Source organism: Zosterops lateralis, assembly GCF_965231275.1.
Source record: "Zosterops lateralis genome assembly, chromosome: 8".
Classification (NCBI taxonomy): Eukaryota; Metazoa; Chordata; class Aves; order Passeriformes; family Zosteropidae; genus Zosterops; species Zosterops lateralis.
Window position 1 is genome coordinate 25,607,611 of NC_139768.1, and position 23,954 is coordinate 25,631,564.

Here is a 23,954-nt window from a genome sequence, read left to right on the forward strand (position 1 = left end):
TGGGAACTCACAGATTACCTGTTAGCTGCAAGTAGAAGAAATGACAGGCCAGATTTTTTACCCTACTACTACAGGAGCAAACCTGGTTGGGGTTTGGGTGCACAATTTCTCTTCCCAAACCTGTATTTGCACCAGAAATATCAGATGGTTTTGGACAGAGACTCTGTATACAGACAGAATTCACACACCTGTGACTGGACACTTAATTAAGGAATGCTCACTAATCCAGGCTGTGTCACCTCAGTGGCTCGGGGAAATATTCCAGATGTTGGACTCCAGGAGTTTGGGGAAGATCCAGATCCCTGGACCCCAGAAGTCTGGGGAATATTCAGATCCTTGGATACCAGGAGTTTGGGGAAGAGAGATTATTCTGATGCTGGACTCCTGCAATAACAGCTGCACGTGAATGCCAAAGCTTCTGCCAGCCCTGCCCTTCTACTGAGCACAAACTCCAGAGGAATCTTCCAAGTCTGAGCTGGAATCAGAGCCCTTACACCAGGAAAATCAGCAAGACCTTCCAGAGTATGGAACAAGCATGAAATAGGAATGAGGGCAGGAAGAGAAAACAAATAAACAGCTATTTTAGATGTCTCTGATAATGTATTTGCTATCACAGAGGCTGTCAATAGAGCCAATAAAATCAGATTTTCCTTGCCAGCAGAAATGGGTGTTTAGTTATAAAAAAGCACAAAATAAAGAGTGATGCACCCTTCCTTGGCCACTGAAGATAACACATGAAAGCAAAGCATCAAATGAACCGATCCTCACTTGCAGCAGAGCTCCCTTTCAAGAAAATCTGGGGAATTGGCCTGTGGGGAACAAACATTTCCTAAGCTCATCCTGGGATGCTTGGACCACTTCTACAACAGATCCACGGACCAGCTCATCCCCAGGGAGGCAAACAGGAACATTCACATTTGCTACAGCTCCTGTGTAACTCTTGGTGCCACTTTGAGCTCCTCACAGACATCTGGTACTACTGCTCAGCAAAAAAATCACTCTGTTCCCACTTAAATATTTTATCTCACCTTAATTACTACTGATGTACTCAGTGTTCAGTGCAGAATATCTAATTGCTCCTGGAGGGAATTAAAACCCAGTAAGTGCTGAGGCTCTTTTTCAGTGGTAGCTGGAAGAAGCCCACCTGATGGTCCTTCCCATGGTTAACTTCCCCCCATTTCTCCTCAGCAGTGCTTGATTCAAGTCATTAGTTTAATTTGGGACTACCACTCAGCTGAGTCTGAACAGATCACCTTTGCTCTCATTCACAAATAGGCAGCTTCCCATTGCCTCTCTGCTTTAATTCTAACACAAAGGTTTTAATTTTACTTAAAAATTTACTGATAACAGTGTGGGGTTTTTTTGGGACTGGTTAGAAAAATGTCTTCTCCAAATTACAACAGTGAATGAACCCATATTTTTTTATGATTTCTACTCTGTGTGCTGTCTGCGTTCCTAATTGGTCTCCTCCCCCAGACCCTGCCTCCAAAAACTCAATAATTAAAGTGAAATTGTGTACTGAAAAGCAATTACTCAAAATTAGCTGTTCCTTTTTTCCCCGTGAGGCACCATTCCATAAAAACCCTCTAACATAATAATCTATAGCTGAGAGGTTAAATTGATCTCATTTCTCCTTTTTTTTCCCACTCATGGTCATCACTGCACGAACCAGGAATTTCCACCAGCAGTGTCACAGCCCAGGTCCCACTTCCCTGTAACTCTTACAGTCATATTTATCTGAGTAAATTCAATTTAAAATCTGTGTGAGAGAGAAACACAGAGTGACTTTAAATTCTAGCTGTGAAAATTGGAGATGGGAACACGAAATCCAAGATAAGAACAGGGGGGAAAAAGGCAGGCAGAGAGAGGGGTTCAATTCATTCTTGACTTTTCAAAAGGAGCACCACACAGAAGGAAGAAGACAAAGGGGAGTTATTATGTGGGGAAGTATCCTAAAGAAGCTATTTCCTCCTTCCTGTGCCTGATCAGACCTTCCTGTGTGTCATCAAGGGATCTAAATCAGAATATGCCTTGGCACTCCTGGAAAAGAGGACAGCTAGGTCTACTGGGGGCCTAGATTAAAATAAAGTTTCCCAAGAGACGTTCTTTCATTCAGAAGTTTGTTAAGCAAATACCAATAGCCATGCTCTCCCGCACGCCAGATTGTCCACTTCTTGAATATTTACCACTCATTAAATGTCTTAAATCTATAGCCCATACAGCATTTATATTTTCCTGAGTGTTTTAAATTGTTTTGCATTTATTTAATATTTTATCCATTGTGGGCTTTGAGGAGAATCTTCCAGATCAATGTGAGGTGTTCCATCTCATAAAAAATGTACAGAGAGAGCAATGGGGGAAAGGGCAGTAGGACAGACCTGAGAAAAATCTGCACCATTCCCATATCCAGGTGCAAAGGGGATTGGAGGAGAACACCACAAAGCAGCTCTTTCCCCTTATTCCACCAGCTTGTGTCTGTGGGAAGGCAAAGAGAAATGGAACAAAGGGCTCTGTCCTGGGAGCTGTTTCCATTATCCCTGGCTGGGATGATCCCAGAACAAGAGATGAACCTGGGAAGAGGAAACACTTCCACCAGGGGCCAGTGAAAGAGGATTTTTTTGTTGCAGGTATGGGCATCCCAAAAGGAAAAAACTACTGTAGGATTGATGCCTTAAGCTTGAGCTTTCTTGTATTTCAGGTTCTGTGCTGCCCAGGGATGCAGTTCTGAGCTCACAGTCAGTGTCACTCAGCTCTGCACAGAATAGGGAGGCAAAACAAATCCTTTTTCTGCTGCACTCCAAGGACAACTGGTACAAGTTTTCAAGCTCAAAAGCACAAACAATGGTGGACTGAAGGGAGAAAACAAAAAGGATGAGACCTCATAATCTGAAGCTGTAATTGGACAATTAAACCCCAATATGCAAATGAACCAAAATGGAAAAAAACTGTGAGACCTCCTGGTCATCCATTTAGTGACTATTTTGGGTCCACCTTGGGTGTAGCCCTGGCCAGGCCCTGTCCTGCCCAAGGTGTATCCTTAAAGGCCTTTTAATAAATATCTACTTTATTCTCCAGCTCTGTCCAGTCTCAGTTTCAGCTCAGCCTTCCCAAGGCATCAGGATCAGGATGTGAACAGGCCTGGTGAAACTGCCCATCCTTGGAGGATTCCTCCTCTCATTAACCTCACCTAGGAAAAAGAAATTTTCCACCTTTCCAGGAAAGGCATCAAGGAGCATTCCCTGTAAGAGGGAAGGAAGAACAACTTTCCAGGTGTTGACTTCCCTGCAGACAATTTCCCTGTGTGGACCACCTGCATGGAAGCTACAACAGCACAGCTCTCAAGGACACAGGGAAGTGGCTGAGGGGAGGTTCAACCCTTGAGTTTACAGAGAGAGGGGAGAACATTAACTATCAAAATTTTGCTTCCCTTAAGGCTGGCAAAAAAAAAAAATCTCAAACATATCTGAACTCAATATTTCGATTTCTTAGTGGGCTTCAAACCCCATGGAGGTCCCTGTGCTCAATTCTGGTGAAGAAGTACATATAAAAAGTACATTTCCAAAATTATTAAATAAACAAGTGCTGCTAATTGGCAGCATTTTGCTCTGCAGTGCTAAATTCTGCTCACATTTTCAGGGGTATAAATCCAGCCCAATGCCTGAGGCAGCACCAGAACTCTTTGGTATTTATCTCCCTGGCAGGAGGAATATTTTCACTCCTAAGAGGTGACACTTTAGGGAGATATTTGGAAAACAAGTGGGACACTGAAGAGGCCTCAGTGGCTCAGCCCAGTCCCTTCGTTTCCACATAATGAGATCTCAGCAAAAAGATTCACAAATCTCTCTAACATTCCCTCTTTTTCACTTGCAACAGTCCTTGTACAAGACAATTTTAAAAACTAGAGGAATATCATTACAACTGATAAAAAAGAGGACAACGTGTATTAAATATCCCTTACTGATATGGTTAGTATCACTATTAAATATATTTAAATATTAATATTCCATAGTACTGAATACTAATTTTGGTACTAAACATTCCTTATTGAGAGTATTTTCATAGGAACCACCCCCATTTCTACAGAAGGATTTATGTGATTTTCAGAGCAGATATTTGAATCTCTAAAAGTCCTGTATTGACACAAATTTGTGGGGTTTTGTGCTTGATTTCATGTTATAAAAAATACATTTTGTTAAAGTAGTAGGTCTTTAGACATTTGTAGCTCACACACAACTGGTGCTCATCTTGCTGGTATCTTTTAAGAATAAAAACTATAGGAAGCTGATTAAAGAATAGATCCAACAGAGTTTAAATTCCACCCTGATCCCTGGAGGTTTTTTCCCACCAAGACATAATTTCCAAGACCTCTTCAAAGACTGAAACAGAAGAACTTAAAGAAATTACAATAATTGATGAAATCCCTTTTAAGTCAACAGCCCTAAAACATTCCCTTTTGTGCATGACCATGCCACTGACTCCAAAGTTAAATTCACAGAGGCCTTTCTGGTATAATTGAGATATTTCCTATTTTTGTGGACATCAGATAAGGACTTCTCAGTGCTTTTTACATTAATTTCAGCTGGATTTTTTTTTTTTAATTCCACTCATTAAATCTACCTTAAACCAACTAGAAAAGCACAGAGTCAGTGCAGTGAGTACACTGAGAGCAGGCTGTCTCTCTAAATGGACATGGGACGCTCTTAGTTTTGATTTTTTTGGCTGTTTCCAGAGTGCATTTGAGTAAGGAACATTAATTTGGCCCTCCCTTAACAGACAAGCACTTCCAGAGAGGAAAACTTTTCAGTGTTCTTTCAATAATGGTGCTCAAGGGAGTCTTGCTATTGGTGAGACACATTGGGTAATTAAATATTCAAAGTGTTAATTTGAAATTGGTGAGATGCAGCTTGGCTCAAGGCATGAAGTGTTCCCCAGGAAGATTTATCTCACAGACTGACAGCACAGTGTCAAGATAAAGCCTAAGGCTATAAACCCAAAGTTCCCATTTCTAAATCAATAACCAGAGCAAACATTCAGCCTGCTCAGGGCTGTGAAGGCCACAGCTCCTCCTCAGGCACAAGCTGAATGCAGAGCTTGCTGAAAATCCAAAGAGGGCATTACAAGACTGAGCTGGCTCCCCCCGCCCAAACTTTTGGGGTGCTGGGGGTGGGCAGAGCCTTCAAGGAAGGTGCTACACAAACCCCAAAGGGAGAGCTGAGCTGCTTGGAGCTGTCCCCAAGGGATGAGGAATGAAACATCCAATTCCTCATTTCCTGAGGAGCACTGAGTGGGCACAGCCTTGCTCTGACCTTGCCCTGATCCAGTCCAGTGTCTGGACTGGCACATCCAGCACCAGTACAGGATCTGACACACCCAAAGGAAGAATGAGGAAGGAGCTGTTTAATGTCCCTCTCACCAGATGAGTGACCTCTCAGAAAGTGTCCAGAAATTTCTGTCCTGAGAGCATCCCTGTGTTTATCCCAAAGTGGAGCAGCTGGATGCAGAACCAGTAACTCAGCTGAGCTGACAGAAGCTGGAATGCTTCCTTCAGGAGCTCAGAGCCCAGCCCTGCCTGCCCAGGGCTCACCATCACCTCAGCTCAGAGCCTCTCCCCTTCACTCTGTCCTCACAGTGTGCACAGAGCCCTGACCTGTGCAGGATGCAATTCCATGGGGATAATTACCACCTACTGTCTCCAAAGAGCTGAGTTCTTTTTCTTTTCCACACTGCAGAAATCCCTCTCATCCTCCTCCACTCTCACAACTCTTGTGTTTGTCTCTCTACTTGCTGTGCTTGGCCTCTGGCCACAGTGCTGATTTCTGCCCTGATGGAGGGTGACAGTTTTGCCTTTGAAGGAATTCCAAGGCTGCTGTTGGGCTGACCAGCAGGGAACAACCCTGCCCAACACTCCCTGGCCTCTCCCACATTGCTCCCCTTCTTTCCCAGAAACTTGCAGTCTTGGACAAGGCCGAGGGAGAGATGCTCACAATTCCCAGAAGAGGTTTTTAAGCAACAGATGAACTTTAGGCACACAGAGTGAGTGCTGGAGCTGGAAGAACATCGGAGAACATCCAGACCATCCTCTTGTCCTAAGGCACATCCAGCTGTACCTCCACTGCTGGCAGGTGTTTGCCTCACTGGTTCTGATTGGATTCCAGTCACAGGCAGCCTAATTCCTGCATCTGGCCCAGAATTACCATCAGAGAGCTTTGGCAAATCTCACTTCAATTTAATCCTTCCAGTCCTACTCTGAACATGGACATGGAGAATTCATTCCTCAGCTCCTCCAGTGCCAGCAGGAATTTCGAATACATCTCTGCAAGCAGTGACAGCTCACTGTGCCCAGGGTGCCTGAAATCTCAGTGTCCCTTGGCACTGTGCCTCTGCCACCCCTCAGTGCTGACAGGGAATCAGGGAATATCCTGAGCTGGAAGGGACTCACCAGGATCAGAGTCCAGCTCCTGGCCCTGCACTCACAGCAGTGACCACAGCTTCACTGGGTTTTATTTCCCACATTTCTGATCTCTTTTTCTTGGAAGATCTCCCTCTGGACACAGAACAGCCTTCATCCTGTCAGCCTCGCAGATTTCATTTTCTCACATGCTGAAATTGCGCCACACTTACAACAGAAGTTTGTGCAGAACTAAAAACCTGCTCTGCACAAGACAAAGAGTTTGCAGGGAGTCTAAGAGTGCATTTCCTGCATTACTGGATTTCCTACACACTCATCTCAGTCTTGGCTCATCTCCTATTGTGGCTGATGTTCAACTGGCAAGGTGAGAGAAGATGAAATTCTGATTTAACACTTGCAACACAGTTTGTTTGGTTCTGGATTGGGTTTTTTTAAATTAACCAGTTGCTTTACAGCACTTTTGTCTCTCACATTGCTAACCTGGAAATAGAAAGGTGCATTAGTACTTGTGCTCTAATAACATTTAATTTTTTTCAGGGTGAGGAGGATAACTGCAACAAGATTCAACAGGAGTTGAAAATTCTTTTTTTTTTTTTTTTTTTTTTTTTTTTTTTTTTTAACCTTTGAGTGTTCCTGAGGCACAAAATGAAACCTCAGATGTCCCAGTGTAGCTGTATCTCGTGAACCTTGCCAGTCTCAGGCTGGCACTTACCCAGTGGAGGGGTTCATGATGCAGCCCCCTTTATCAGTGGATGCTTTGCAGTTGCAGCCCCTCTCCAGTGTGTCGTGATTCATCCCAAAATTGTGCCCCAGCTCATGAGCCAGTGTCACTGCTGCACCCAGAGGGTTTTCTGAGTGATCCTTCAAAAGAAAAAAATCCACAGGAGAGCCAGTCAATTCAGCATCTAAACCCAACTCAAGGCACACATTCCCCCTCTGAGGTGCTAGTCCCTGTCCTTTCAAATGTTTTATAAGTTCAGCAGCTGAAGTTACTCTGTTGTTAAATAAACTCAATTTTAAATTCATCCATGTATAGGGCAGAGTGGGAATTCCAGGACAGCCTTTCTGGCCACCCAGTTTCCCCATTAGATATTTGAAACCATGGAGCAGCTGTGAACATCTCTTTATTGGGGCTTAAAATTCTGCTCTTCAGCAAATCTCCCAAACTCCCCAGTCCCAGCAGTGGCAGAAAGAGGTCACCAGACATGGAGTGTTAAAAAGGGCAATAATTTATGGGTGAGGATGAGTGTGATGAGGGAGAAGTGAGAAGATCCTTCCTGTGAGGAGGCAAATTAAAAATGCAGCAAGGGATTTCACTCAGTGTATTTAATTTGCTTCAGACTGTTTCTTTTATATCAGTATGTCCAAGATTTCACAGACCTTGTAAGAAAAGGCAAGAACCTTTAAAAATTTCCTTTTTAAAATGAAAGGCCAAAGCAAGCCAACATCTTCCACGGCCTCTTATAAAACTTGTGAATACTCTAAATGTTGAAAGTGTCAGTTTGAAATTTTAACATTAATCTGATTTTTGGGACAATCATTTCTGAGAAATTCATTGCATTATTTGATTACAGGCTGCTGATCAGAATGATGCTTTACACAAATAAGAGACTTTTCCACACTGATCATTTTCCTTGAGGGAAAAAAAAATCCACTACACTTGTAAGAAAGCCTTCCCTGAAGGCATAAACATGTAATATAAATGCATGATCTACCATTTATCAGTCAGTAAATGGAATTACTGTGTACAGCTGCCTGCTCCAGAAGCGTGCATGAATATATTCACTTTAAATAACTCCTTCAGCATCATCTAAGCCAAACTCCAGACTAAAAAGATGTGAAAGGTAAAACTGTCTAAAGCATTATCTATGTACTAATGGAGGCCTTAATAAATGACTTGGGGTAGATGTAACAGTTTCTTCTTTCATCTGTCTGGGCTAATACTTTTTAGTAAATCATTTCTCACACAGCAAACAAAATCAAGAAGAGAATACAGTCATTCTGAACACACCAAACTGCTCCTTCTGCAACTGGAATCAGCTCAGAAGAATTTTACCTTTTCACAAAATGTCTCTTTTTAATTTTTTTTCCCTCAGTTTAAAAATCTTTATATAAAAATCTCGTGACAGTCAGTTTGTGTGCAGTTTGTCCTGCACAACTACACAATGAGATATCTTATTTAGATCCTGGTCTGATACAGATGGATTTATCGTTGTGCACACAGTAATTGATGGAATAGTTAGAGAATTCAGTGTAATTGAACCTGAGGTCATAAAAAGAGCACAAACTCTCACTCAAATGGGAAAAAAAGCAGGGCTGAAGATTAAGAAAACAGCAAAATAATTCCATATAATTTACCACTGACTCATAGGACGATGCCTTGAAATTTGGGCTATCTGGTCAGGACAGAAACTCCTCACTGAGCTACACAGACACACAGCAAATTGAGCTCAGACATTCTTTATTTCCCCAGTATCTCCTCCACTTACTGAGTGGTGATTATATTTTTCTGAATATTCTGAAGCTGTCAACTAAAACTAAAACCAAGGATTCACACAGTCCACTCCAGAAGTGGAGCAATAAATGATGTGAAATGTAATTTGGGACTTGAATAGGCAAACAATTATTCCAACCCATGCAGTTCTCATTACTTGCTCAGATCCACTTGGAATGCAATTTTATCAGCTTCTGGAGAGGGTTTTTAAAAGGAGGAATGTGATGCCTCAGCAAAAGAGGTTATTTGAAGACAGCATAAATGAAGATTATCAAAACAAACAGTGACATGTTCCATTTGATACTGAGCCCGTTTAAGTATCACAAGGACTAAAGAAATGAATAGCAATGTGACTTTGATTTATTCCACCAGGGTCTTTCAAAGTTAACTTGAGCAGTAAAAGTCATTACCCAACACATTTCACAACCACTGAATAAGCAACCATCTACTGTTCAGACATTATAAGCTGTTGCACAAAACATGCAGCTGCTTTCAGCTGAATTCTGCTTCCTTCCACTGGGATCTAAATCAAATCCTAATAATTAAATACTGTCACCTACAGCTCCAACAGGAAAATGTCCTGCTCCTGGTACTTTCAGCATGTGGTCACTTGGTTCATAGAGTCACAGAATGGTTTGGGTTGGGAGGAACCTCAAAAATCATCCAGTCCCACCTTTCACTATCTCAGGTTGCTCCAAGTCCTGTCCAGCCTGGCCCTGGACACTTCCAGGGATCCAGGGGCAGCCACAGCTTCTCTGGAAACCCCTGCCCAGGGCCTGCCCACCTTCACAGGGAACAATTCCTTCCTAATGTCCAATCTAAATCTCTCCTCTGTAAGTTTAAAACCCTTCTCCCTTGCCCTATCTGCCCAGATAAAAAGTCATTTTCCTCCCCTCAGAAATATTTTACTTTTAAATCCATGAATTCAGTGGGCAACCTTTGGAAACAGAAGAATGAAGACTGAATCACGTCAAAGACCTGCTTTAATGTCAACTTCTCTTTGGTTTTTCTATGATACTACAGAAACTTCACAGGAAAATGAAATGATAAAAGTCTTGTTAAAGCTTCTCACACTCACATGGCTGCTCTTCCTGCTTTGAGTTCCTCTGAAAATTAATGGGAGACAGGGTGTCACCCACTGAGAGGCTCAGCCCTATGGAAAAGAGACAGGCAGGTTCCCAGGGAGGCATGACAGAGGAATTTAGATCATAGAGAGAGCTGACTAACTGCAAAAAGAACCAGGAAAATCACATCAGACAAGAGTCACTCCAGATTTTGTATTCAAATGTCATTTCTGACGCAGTCTCTCATTGTCCTTTCTTCCAGAACAGGTTTTAGAGTGTGGGAGCTTTTGGTGTTGGGTGCTGGGGGTGGGATGGGTGAGAAATTGGCTGAATTATGAGGTTGGCCAAATGTTCATTTGTGCAGTATTGGGACACCTGAGCCCCTCACCTTCTCAGGCTAAGAGTGATTCATTCTTTCATAGAATCACAGAATCTTTTAGGTTGGAAAAGACCTTTAAGATCTTGGAGTCCAACCATTCCCCAGCACTGCCAAGGCCACCACTGCCCCATGTCCCCAAGTGCCACATGGATTTTAAATCCCTCCATAAGTGGGGACTCCACTTCTTCCCTGGGCAGCTGGACCAGGGTACTGGTACCACTATTTATAAATATGTTTTGTCTATGCCTGCATCAGCCTTTGCTAACTCAGGGGATGGTTGGGCAGCTGCACTTTTGGGTTTTGGGGTGAGTGTTTGCTTCGTTTGGATTTGGCTCCTCTTTGAGGATTTGCTTAAAGAGCTGGAGAACATTTCTGGTTATTCAGTTCAAGTTTCAAGTTAATTTGCACCTCGAAAGCTTAAACTCACTGACAGAAGCTTCAGCCTGGGCCAGGATCCATCCACAGACCCTGGGTTTCTCCTGGACATATAAATCAGTCCCCTTTTGATGAGAATGTTCTAAAGAAATGCTGATTCTTGTTTTCTTGTTACTGGAATGAACTATTTGTAATTATTTCTCTTTAAAATGACAGTTTCCAGAGCGAAGGGAACTGACTTGGCAGTAAATTACACTGTGGAGTATTTTAAATCTTATGCTAAAGATTAAAAGAACAAAAAAGTCATCATTAAGGGCATCTCTGGCTGCAGATAAAGCCAAAGCAGTGACTGCAGGGCTGAGAGTCAAATGGCTGAAATGGGGCTGTCTGCCTCATCTGTGCCTTTGGGGGTGCACTGGGAGACTCCTACAGCTCTTTCTTAATTTTTTTCCTTCTTTTTCTTTTGTACCTCTCCCCAAGGTACCCAGTGAATAATTGTTACAGACACCAGTTACAGACTCAGCTTCTCAAGCTACCAAGAGCCTGAAACCTTCCTCTTTTCTCCAACTTTGACACAACTTTTCCCAAATTAAGTGTTTTGTTTTAAAGCTTCTTCCCTCTGTCTTAGCACAAAACACTGTAAAATTGGAATCTAAAAAACCAAAAAAAACCCAAAAAACCAGAAATAAAATACATCAGAACCCTTTCCAGAAATTGGACAAGATGTTTGCTTGTGTGTTCACCATGTCTTGCATCTAACAACAACAGAAATACCCTGGGAGAGACTCAGGTGGAATAAATGCTGCCATTGTTTGTTCTCGCTGTCTGGCAATGCAATAAAACCACTGCTGCAAAGATGGAAAATAAGGCCTAACACAGGAAACTCTATAAATACAGAATAAAATCAATATAATAAAAGATTCAGGATAGGCTGCTGCTGCCTGTAACACAAGAATACCCAAGTGTATAACAAATACATCTTCTGGTTCTCTTCCTTCACAGCACCTCAGCACCTGGTGCAATAACAATTAGAGGTATAAACTCCTTGAAAAGAGGCCCTGCTATATTTTAATGCAATATTTTGGGCTTTTTCACTATGGAAACTATAATTTACAAGCAATCTGAATGGGGATATAAACAACAGGGAGACGGAAAATGGGACAAATGGGGGCTGATGTTGTGGTTCAGGAGGCAGGGCTGCAGAACCTGAGGTGGTGTCACCCCAGTCTGAGTGCTGGGCTTGCCCCACTTACCATGACGACCCCTCCAGACTGCTCTGCCGTGCACATGCTCATGATGGGAGCCATGCCAATGGTTGTCCCCTGGAAGTACACCCCGCTGCAGGAGAGGAGACACAGAGTCACCAGTCAGAGCCAAGACATCTCCCTGTCCTTTCCAGTTTTGTGCTTCTGCCAAGCTCCAACAAAGACCCCACTCCTGCTCCTCACATTTGCAGGCCGAAAGCAATGGAAAGCCCAGATGGGCTGTGCTGACGCAGCTGAACTGAACCCCAGTGTCCCAGCTCCTGGAACATCCATTGGATCACCCCCATTGGATCACCCCCATTGGACCACCCCATTGGATCATCCCCACTGTATCACCTCCTTTGTTTTTACTTTTTACTGCTGCAACAGGACCCTTCTTCCCTTTCTTTGTTTCTGCTGACTGAAGTTGGGAACAGGCATAAAAATAATGTCTCTAACTCAAAGAAGGGTTATTGTAATGCAAGGGGAAGTTTATGTGCTACTTGTGATGATGCACAGCCTTGAATGTAATAATTTCAAACAAGGTGTTATTATACATATAGAGCAATCAAATATCTCAGGAGGGACAGTTTGGAAAGGCTCAATTTATTCTTATTCAGGTAATGGAAGAAGTAAATAACTCCTTTTAATTACTGAGACATCAGGTGTGTTTATCTGCTCAGTATAAAGAATAGTCAATTGATCAAAATAATACCTATTCAAGAAAGAGGTGTTCCTCTTACCTTTTTTTAAAGACTGCTTTTACTTTCACAGAATCACAGACTGGTTTGTGTTGACAGGGACCTTTACTCAGCTACTTTATTCCAAGAAAAAGCAGCAGGGTAAAATACATTTTTGATTTAATTTTTAAATCGCAAATGAATTGTCTAAATTAGACAGCATTTTAAAGCATACTGAGGTCTTTTCGTTAAGAAATAGGCTTCACATTAAGGACAGAGCAGGACTGGCTTTTCCAGTGACAGTTTAGACTGAGACCAGATTAAACTGGTTGTAAATTTATACCCTGAGTATGCAGCAGGTGAGTACAACCCACTCTCTACACGAGTTATACCCAGGACAGGCTTTGAGGACCAGAGCTGGGAAAGGAAACTCATCTGGAGCATCTGCTGAAGGGCCCTGCAGAGTATTTTGGGTTTGATGTTTGCAGAGGGGAAAGGCAAACCCTCAGGAGCACAGATGTTCCTTCCAGCAGCTTGGCAGCTGGGGAAGGACTCAGTACAGCTATCCTGAAATCCCCCAAATCCCCCAAATCCTGGCAGGTATCAAACCCAGAGTCAAACCTACCTGATCAGCTGTGCATTGTCATGGGCTTTCCGAGGTAGGAGTTTGAGCTTTCTCCAGTCCAGAAACTCATGCAGGCTGGTGAAAGGGTCTTGGGAAATGGAGCACTTATCCATGTCATTCCACACTTCCACTCCCACCAGGGCCACTCGGATATTGAGTGATCTGTAGAACTGAGGAGAAGAGAAAAGTAGGAAATATGTGTCCAAAAAATATTTCAGACTAGAATACTCAGATGAGAATGTTTCAATAAAAGCATAATGCACTTTTCTTTATGAAAGGTTAAGGAACCTTTCATTAGAGGTTAAACCAATTTTTTCTTCAGGGCAGAACACCTGACAGGATTGAGACAAAATATTACCAAGACTCCCAGGAAACAGCTCTGACCCAACTCAGTACCCATAAGGCATTCCAAGAGATCCAGGGATTTCCTGTTTCTCCTTGTCCTACCCAACCTGGCAACTGCCTGCCCATGTCCCTCAGCTCTGAATGAACCCCTGGCCATGGCAGATGATTCTCCCAGGGCTGCCCCACTCTGGATTGCACAGATCCAATTACAGAGGGAGAGGAACTGTCTGGGCTCTGGTTGTGGTTCACAATAGTAGCTGGAAATGGGCCAGGGCCATCAAGTCTTGCACAGAGCAAATAAAACCAAGTGATTTCATCTATTCCTCCATCAGCAAATGCCATTTTTGCTGCAAGAGGGGAGCCAGAGCAACATCAGCAGAGCCACGACAACAATTCTAATGTGAGAGTAATGTGTGGAAGGAGTCAAGGATTGATCAAGTCCAGATTTGCCTGACAGGCTGAGGAAAACACCCAGTAGATCTTTGTCTTGTTTCTGTGCATTCCGGTCATTTGCATAACGCTGCATTTGCTGAGCATAAATTAGGCATGAAACAAAAAATGTATTACAATATGCAAAATTAATTTTGAGCAGGTAACATATAAACACCTGTCCTCTGGCAATAAGTCAGCAAGACAATTATGGATGAGGTAGAGGTGTCTCCAGCAGCTTGTTTTTAATCAGGAACGCTTCTCCTTGAGCTACTGCCCTTGAAGTATCACTTGATAAGTTCTCAGATAAATTAAGATGCTCTCAGATGTAATTTCACTACTAGAGTCCTAATATTTTCTGGCCATACAGCCCAACAAACATAAACTCTAATTTGCTCAAAAACCACTCTAGAGGACTCTTAGCCTTTATTGTTTACTGTCAAGGAATTATTTCAAGACCAAAAAAAACCCTCAGGTTATTTCTCTCTCTTATTGCTCCCACTCAGCAGCCATGAACTCTGCTTCCTTATCTTGAATTCTGCCATTTTCCCTGTTTTACACATTTTATTAACTGTTTTCACAGGGTTTTGTTGGCCTTACAACTGGGCCTTCCTTTGTCGCTGCAAATGACTTTGTTCTCTGAATTTCTCTTCAAATTAATCCTCTTGTTTTCTATAGGCTGTTCCATAGATAATTATCCCCACCCTCTTCCCTGGTGAATAAAATCTCAGGACTAAATTGGGCTTTTTTCTTAGGAATAAATCTTTACATCCCATATACAGAAGAGCAGAGTTCACGGCTTTGTGTATCAAAAGGCAAATGAATTTAAAGTTTAAATTTGCTTTTCCTGGTTGGAGAGAAGCTTTGCTCTGGAATACTGGAATACCAGGAAAGCTGCAGGGTCAGCTCCTTCAGCATCCTCCAGAAAGTGTGGTAAGGTTGGGAAAAGGGAAACAATCCTCACATTCTTACCTTATCAACGTAGTTTGCAATTTCTATCAGCCTCTGCTTAATTTTGTCCACATCTTTGCCTTGTCTCTGAAACTTGGAATGTAAAGGATCAATGTACCAGCAGCACAAATGTCACAGTTTCCCCCCAAGAGGCAGCACATCAGGGATGTTTGGGTGGGAATTAGGGTGCAGCCAAAATCCACCAGCAGACTCCTGCTGGATTCACAGGACCACAGTCTGCCCCAAAAGAAACACAGACTGTGGGACAGGAATTTGGTTCTCGTGGAAAGATTTTAAAATCTCCAAGTGTTACACAGGGGTCTTTTCAGGACTGGTGTTTTGGGAGAAAGTTCTTCTCTTGGCAAGTCTTGCAAAGAGTGATTGCAATTCCTTAAGGAGCAGTGTTCAAAGAAGAAAAAAAAAGAAAAAGCAAAATAATTCCAGCCAAGATTCAGATCTTTGCCATTCAGCTCACTGGAACATTTTTACAGCCAGGGCTGGGTACTTTGAAGCTCCCTTTACAAACCATCAGGAAGGCAGTCGTGCTCCACGGAATGTGATGGCCAAGCACTGCTTCAGAAGCACTGACAGCCCCACTGGGGGCACAGGGAATGGCAGTGAGGACTTAACTCAGTCAAGGAATGAATATTTGCCTCTTCTTCCATCCTGACACTGTTATTTCAGAGTCAAACTCCTTCCAAAGTATTGCAAGAAATTTTGCCACTGAGTGTCATTATTGTCCCACCTTAATAATTCCTTCCCTTGCTCAGCCCTAATTAGGGAGGATGATTCACCTCAGAAAACCAACATATTATTGACTGCAGCACCATGGTAACTGAACTGAGCTGCCCCTCTCCTGCTCACATAACTTTTTATTTTGCAGTTCCTTACCTCACGATTATCTGCCACAATAACAAGCTCCACGTACTTTGTTGTCTTCAGAGTCTCCCTCTTGTACTGTCAAAAAACCATGAAAGTCTTGTTTTATTTTCAGTCTTGATACAACAAAGTGCTTGCAAGAGGAAACACACATTGTCTCAGGTTTCTTGCATTTCACCAAGATTTTACTATATACAAATTTGTGGTGTATTCCTCCTCCTCCTCATGGAAGTTTTCCTTACAAAACCTCTCAGGATTTGATCACAGAAAGCAGGAGAGTGGTGCAAAATCTCTCTCAACCTTTCAGTTTTCTGCAGTTGAAACGTTTGAGTTATCTTTCCTCACAGGAGAATATCCCCTCTAGCAGAAAGACCTTTGCTATTTCCAAGGCACATTTAAAGGAGGGATGAGGTAACTTCTTACAAACATTTCACACAATAGACAAACTGGTTGCTAAGAAAAATGAGAGATAAAGGGATATTGAGTGAAGCAGAGAAGAGGTCAAGCAGTCAACTGATAAATTATGTAGGAAGAAAAACCCCAAAATAAAAAAAAGCAGAACAAAATGTTACTGTCTGGAGAAGCAAATTAATACTTAAAAAATGGAAGGCACTCATTTCATCTTGTATCTGCATATTCATATAGAATGCAGGTCTGAAAGAATCATAATGCTTAACTGAAAAAACAAAACCACTGAGGAAAGTGAAATGATTTTGTAAGAGTACAAAACATGTCACAGCTCCTTTGCTACCCTAAATTAAAGTGACCTATTAGTGCCTGTAAAAGTTCTGTGATTTACAGCAGCAGCATCCATCCTATCATTCCTTCCTTGTGTCTGGATGAGGACATTTAGGGAAACGAGGTCTCAGCAGAATATCTGATCTTCCTGCCAGAACTTCGAGGGCTTAAACAGATGTCTGACCTACAAGTGACCACGATGTCTTGAGCTGCAGCAAAGCTCTTTAACCTAAAACATGACTAAAGCTTTCCAAGGAAAACTGCTCCAAGGCAAACTCAGAGATCCCCTAAGCACAGCCAGTGCTGGACATCTCCTTCCAGCCAAATTTCACAAAATTTTCTTCACATTATCAAACTGTTCCTCTTCATTATCTGCAGATTAATGATTTTGATATTTTGCAAGAATTAGAGGAAAGTGAACGATGCAATCTTTAGTATCTGACTTTCAAACTAATATTTAATAGTGTTGCAAACTTCAACAACTTGAAAAAAAGTTTCATTTGGACAATATTTATGGATGGGAAAAGGAATAAAAGCTGCTGTTAATGAACTGAACATCAAGGATGCAAACACTTGACTGAATTACACTTGTTATGGGCTCTGGCAAATGAGCTGAGGTGGATTCTTTTAAAACTTCTGGTGTTGTCAGTCAGACACGAGTGAGGTGCCACAAAAGGCAAATGGCCATGTGCCTGTGGTTTGTGATGGAACTGATCTCTCAGACACTAAAATTTTCCCATCATCAAATTTATTATGAGGTCCTAAAGAGATGCATCTCCCAGGTGCCTCTCCATCCTCCTCCAAGCAAAGAAGAAAAGATGATACAGGAAAATCTGAGTTCAAAGGTACAAGGAGAGCTCTGACACAACAGTCAGTTTAAAACATTCCCTTCTCACCAAGAGTAAAACCGTTTGGACTGGAGTGAGCTGCAGAGAAATTGGCTAGCAGGTATAGAAATCACATGAGCCTCTGGTGACTGACTTGCATAACAAATCTGTTCCTGAGATTTGCCCAAAGGCTATGTGAATTCCTAGGATACAATATTTATTTATGAAATATACCTAATTATGGCTCCTTTCAGCTTGCTTTCTGCAAGGTTTAACTCAGCTTTGCTGAGTTAATCCTTCAGAAGTGAAATGAAGAGTCAATGACACAGCCATGGGAGTTGGGGAACAAAGGTTTTTGTTCCACTGACCATTGTCTCTCTCCTCTGCTTCTTCCACACCTGATCCTGTCACAAACCTGCTGTCCCAGCAGCTGTCCCACCCCTTCCTCAGCCTTTCCTGCCTGGGAGTTGGCATGGCTTGGATGGACACTGCAGTGGTGCAGCCTCTCTTTCTTCATGCTCTCAAAAGTCACCTGCCTGGTTGTGGTCACCAGCACCACCAAAATGGCTTTTTTTTCTTTGTGGCTACAGAGAAAATTCCCTCCTGAAGGGTCTGTCCTACACACCAGATGTTCTGCAGGGTCCTGTCTCAATGGAGCTCAGCTGGAAAACGCTCCTTCGTGCAATGTGAGGGTGCAGTGAGTCAAGAAATGACCCAGTACTGAGAGAGACCCCTCTCCATGGGGCACAGCCTGTCTGCAGCACCCCCAGCATCTCCTGCCTTGCTCCACTGAAGCTCCAGTTTGGATCTGGGAAGCTGAGTCTGCTGCTTGTCCCATCCTTCAGCTGTAGTTGCAGCTAACCCAAAGGCCCTTGGTGATATATTGAGCTCACATTTCAGCTCTGCTCAATAAGAATTTTGTGTAGGTGGTTGAGGGAAGAGTCAGGGGATGAAACCAAACAAAAATTTTCCTCCAGACCTGTCAAGAAGCCAAGTATTTCCATCATGCCCTGAACCTTAGACCAGATTTCTGCTTAATTCTGTCACCCAGTGTGATCTGGAGCAGCTTTATGTCTTCCCCACTTTGCAGGTCATCTTTATTCAAGGTGCCCACTGACAGACTGCTTAGTGACAACACTGAAATGTGAAAACTCACTCCACACATTACATTTGACAGCTTTCAAAATTCCTACATTAGAAGCTTAACCAACTTACTCATTAAATTTATTTTACCTATCCATATGATGTGACTGTTGACAGGTTTTATAATTATGTCCACTGAACCACAGCAAAAATATTTTTCAGATATTTAAAGTGAAATTTGAGATGTAGTTGAAGCCACCAGCAAAATGGGAGAACCATAAGGGGAATAATCAAATGGCTTTGACTGTGTCAGTTTGTTGCATGCACACATTTTATTTCTTCATTGCATTGACTGATTCAGTGGAATTCAGTCAAAGTCACAAATAATTTGGGGAAACCTTAATAAAGTTGTATTTCCAATGTTTTTCACCCACACATAGTTTTAGAAATACACTTAATTTTTATAATGTTACTTGCAAAGGCTAACACTCTAGATGTAATATTCCTAAAGATGTAAAATAAATTAATTCCATTGCATAATTATATCTAGAGATGTCACTTGGGTTGCTTTCCTTAACAATGGACCTGATGCAAAGCCTGAGATGTTCATGCAAATACAAATCCCTGTATGTGACATTCGATAAATGCTGATGGCAGATTTGTATCATTATATAATTCCTGAATATCCAATCCAGCCTTCTCTACGATCCTTATCCAACATGCAGATGAATTTGTTACAGCATTTCCTCTTCCTGGTTTTTAGCTCATTTAATTTTTTAATTTCCATTAGCTAGATGCATCTCACGTGGAGTACCTTTCTGCCAACATCACAGCAATTCCAAGGATATATCTGTAAAATAATATGCTGAGAATTTGTTTTGTCTGCATAAGAGACTTTGCTACTAAAATATAAAGGTTCCAAACGTGGTATTAGCAAAGTATCCCAGCTATCATGTTCTCTTTCATCTTGGGAGGGCAAGAGCTTTTCCAGACATCGCTCAGTATTCTTAGGGAGCCTTAAATTCTGGTTATAACCATACAAGAAACAAAATATACGACCATAATATGAACCCATAAACTTTTCTGTGCTGAAAAGGAAGTGAAAATCAAGTTATACATGGAGAGTGCAGGAAAAGCAATAAAGCTTTAACAAATAACTTCAAGGCTGCACTTCAGCAGACGCCACCGAGGGAAGTCGATGATGTGGGTTAAGGCTCAGAAGAGACTCTTGTGGTGGGCAGTAAATGGAAATGCTGCCAACCAAACACAGAAAAGCACATCAGCCACCTACCCTGGCAGCTGGAGAATGCTGGGAGGTGGCTCTGGCAGCAGCTCCCGTGGCAGGGATGTCCAGCTGGTGGCCACAGGATCCCGGGGCTATTTTCAGATTCTCCGCTCGGTAGATCTTGTGTTCGCCTGTGGCACCTTCCAACGGCTCCAGAATGTAGCTGTTGTTCTCAAACACAATAATTCCCCTGGGACACGGGAGAGCAGAGCGAGACACGTGGTTTTCAGGAGCTTGTCTACATCAGAGTTACACCAAGTTTAATAATGATGGAGTATGAGAAAGCAAAACACTGATTTACAATGTCACGGGCGAGCAGAGCAGGAAACATCAAAGCTGTACATTTGTCACTGCAGCACACACTATACTTTAAAAGAACCAATGGCTCACAGAGATTCGTCTCTTCTGAAGTGCTGCACTGCAGAGCAAAATGATATTTGTGTTTTATTTGTTTGCCATTCTCCCAGTGATGCATTGCCCACGGAGCGAACCAAAGCCTGGAGAAATGCTCTAGGAAGAGAAGGTACAGTGGGAAAAAGCACTCATTACAGTCTGCAGCTGCATTACAGCACTTTAACCAAACCCTGACATGAGCCTCGGCCCTGCCACATCAAAGAGGCCTCATGGTGTCAGGATGGTTATTAAATATTGCACAGCAGAGTGAAGCTCAGGCACAGGAGGAGCTGATTCCTGTTTCGCTCATTTTACTGCCCAAAATAATAATTTTGACAGCAATACCACCTGCTCCCTAAGGAACTCACAGGTTTTGCAGTGAAAGCTCTCTTGCTAAATTCTTTAATGCTACAGCCTGTAAGGGGAAGGAAAGAGGGTCCTGCTCAGTTGTCCTGAGATGCCACAGAGGCTGAACATGTGACAGGCTGGGAGAGCTGGGGGTGCTCACCTGGAGAGGAGAAGGCTCCAGGGGGACCTCAGAGCCCCTTCCAGGGCCTAAAGGGGCTCCAGGAGACCTGGACAAGGGCACAGAGCAACTTTATTTTCTTAGTGTGTCTTTTTGGTGTTTTACAAGTGTCTGCCCTTTTTATTTCTGTCTGTGCTGTGACAAAAGTAAGATACGACAACCACTGTGAGACCAGTGTCGGTGGCTTTTAAACAATTTTCCAGAAAGTTTAAAAAAGAAGGATAAAACAGGAGAAAAAGGACCCAAAAGCAGGTTAATGATACAACGAAGACTGATTTAAAATTATAATTATTAGGAAAAAGCTACCTTAGTTATCCTATTATTAGGAAGATATGATGAAGAAACTCAAAGTGTTTGGGCTGCTAACAAATTAACTGAAGCATAAATAAGCTGGCTGCACAATTTTGCTTTAGAGCACCATTAACACCAGTTCAGCCAAGCCAGCAGACATTTCACTGGTGACTGGAACAGCTAAAAATCCAAGAGAAAAAAGCAGCCTGGAAAGCCATGATATCAAAATCTGCCCAAGAGCAGCCCCAGGAGCCTGTTTGACTGACCTGAACCACGGCTCAGGGTCTGATAATTCTGATCATTCATCTGCAGCTCCCTCAGTCCCCTTGGCAGAGCAGGGAAGACACATCCACCCATCACCCAGCGAGCTGGGAGTGATGGATCACGGCTGGAAAAGCTGGGCTGATTTATCCCAGCAGCCCCCTTGGCAGCTCCAGCCAGGATCCCAAAACTCCCCTGACAGATGGGACACCTCGGGCAGGTCACCCCGTGATTTGAGTAACCCCACACCTCCCAGCTCTAAATTATTGTCAGAGCTGCCTAACTCCTTGGAGGATTTGGGAAATTAGGACAACATATTCCCTTTACACCAAAAACCAGCAGCCCTGTAATCAGCACAATCAAATAAGGATTGTTGTCTTTGCCTTGTGCAATTAATCATTTAATTTTGGAGGCAGGAGCCCATTAGTCACTGCTTGAAATGGGCCAGCCTGACCAGCTCCCTGTGTTGACAACTCAGAAACAACAGAAAAGCGTGAAGGGGTTTATTTTTAATGCTAAATTTGCCCTTCTTAGAAGATTCGCTTTCAAAATTAAAAGCTTGAACAATTTTCTTTAATTACTTACACTAGAAAGGGAGAGACTTAGTTGTATCTTGAGTAGAGTTCTCCCCGTTTTATTTTTTTTTTAAATATTTTAAAGTGAGCATCTGGTTTTTGGGACTTCATATCCAAAATGTGCAACATGAATGCCACATTTCCAATGTATCCCTCATGTACCCAACCTCTGTCTAGAAGAACTAAATAACAATTTCTTTAAAAAGAACTAAAGAAAGAACCATTTCTTTACCCCTCATTTCCTTTAGCTGCTGAGGGTATGGACAAATGATCAGACCCCAGGATAATTAATTTGTGTTTTTCCTGAGCAGACCAGTCTGATTCCCATCCCAAAGGACAGTGTGGGCCTTTAAGGACAGTTTCATTTTGCCTATGGAGCAATCCCAGGATAAGGAAAATCTGCAGATTTGGCATAAAGAAAACCAGACTTTTCATTTAAGGCACACTTATCCCTTGAGTGCTGCCTACAGGATATCAGCACTTGGCTTGTGACCATCTGTAACAAGATAATGAATATCAAATATGAATTTTCTTGGCCAGCTCTCTGTTTTTGACTAATTTTCTTCTCCTCCAATTGCATTTTTCCCCCACTGTGCAGTGCCAAGGACAGCACCTTAAAAATGTAACTAGCCAAGAGTTATGTTTCCTTTCTTTTTTTGTTTTTGGTGTGAACAATACCCACCAGTTATTCAGGACTGAGAATTTGAGGCAAAAATAAAATAAATCCATAGCTACTGATTCCTTCCACTCTCCTCAGGGTGTTTCCAAGAAGCCTCAGTTATTCCTCCACCATTTCTGTGCCTCCCTCTTCAACAGGGTTCTCCCACACTCCTGGGTCAGCCTATGTTCCCAGAAACTTTTCTATTTTTCAGGAGCCATTCATGTTAAACAATGTAGTGTTTTCCATTGTGGCAAAGAGTATATTAATGTGGCAAATTATATATTAAACTACCAATCCTCATACAGAGAACCCCAAAGAGATTTCAGCAATCTTGAGACCAATCTGTGGGATTTCTATCAGACAAAAGACTACCAGAATTCCCAGGATTATAAATGTTTGAGAGGGAAAAAGCAATATGGAGTATTAAAATTTTAGTGTCAGGTGTCTAATTCTGTGTTTTCCTTGGTCCCAAACATACAGATGCTGGGAAGTCAGGAAGATTTGCAAATGAGGCAGGGCAGGAAGGCCAAGAGACAACCTCAACCCTACCTGAAATTATCCCTCTGTCTTCTCCATCACTGGTAGCAGAGAGGAAGGGAAAATATCCATCCCCAGAGCACGTCCAGACAGCAACTCCCAGGCTCCAGGCCAACTGGAAGCAGCTCCAGTGTGGTCCTTCCTGAGCCTGGCTTAAACCTGACTCCAGCTCTGCACAGCTCTGCCTGTGTCTGGGGTCAGCAGTAAACCAACCTCATCCACATCGCATCTGATCCACCTTGCACAGGGAAAACTCCCGGGGTTTTTGTCTCCTGTCCTCCCCTCTGAGCCATGTGGACACCTGGGGAATGTCTGTGTGAGATGGGAGATCTCTCCCCATCTCAAACAGAAATTAAAACATAACTCACATAATTCCACGTTGCCAGGAACCTCTCAATCAGGGGAAGGCAATTTAATGGAATAATTCCACTTTTTAAACTGTCGATAAAATCAAATATAGGGTTTTTTTTCCCCTCTTTAAAAGGAAAACCCAAACAAAACCTAAAGAGAGGCCAGTCGTATTTCATAAATCAACAGGCTTTAGGAAATCTCAAAATATAAATGGGATTTTTCTTTTCCAACTTGTCAGCAGAAGCAAAGGTCCTGCCAACATAAACCATCAACACATACTTGTCTGAGAAATTGTGATGCTGAAGCAAAACTTGGCTGGGACAGCACTTTATGAAACTATTATATATTATTCTGCTGCAGTGTAGAGGGGAAATTAAGTAAATTGATAAACCTGAGATCCACAAGTGCAAATTAAACATTTGGTTTTAATGAAGCTCAAACTTCTACTCATTTCTAAACAATAATAATAAAAAGTTCTATTACCACTGGCAGAGGAATGTAGGTGTCCTGAGCTGGTGAGAAATCAATTAGAGGGAAGTCCTGCTCACACAC

At 42.5% G+C, this 23,954-nt stretch overlaps 1 protein-coding gene across 1 annotated transcript in view; it reads right to left on the reverse strand.

Moving 5' to 3' along the window:
* The window catches only part of ADAM12 (ADAM metallopeptidase domain 12), a gene marked incomplete at its 3' end in the record, with an annotated part of 173,837 nt that overhangs the window by 39,738 nt on the left and 110,145 nt on the right, over positions 1-23,954 (reverse strand). Inside the window, exons 6-11 of the mRNA XM_083866274.1 lie at positions 19,814-19,997; positions 15,887-15,952; positions 15,017-15,088; positions 13,271-13,440; positions 11,975-12,059; positions 7,122-7,270 (exon numbers count right to left, since the gene is read on the reverse strand). Of these exons, the coding sequence (XP_083722400.1) occupies positions 7,122-7,270; positions 11,975-12,059; positions 13,271-13,440; positions 15,017-15,088; positions 15,887-15,952; positions 19,814-19,997 (726 nt within the window). The remainder of the gene's footprint in view (positions 1-7,121; positions 7,271-11,974; positions 12,060-13,270; positions 13,441-15,016; positions 15,089-15,886; positions 15,953-19,813; positions 19,998-23,954) is intronic.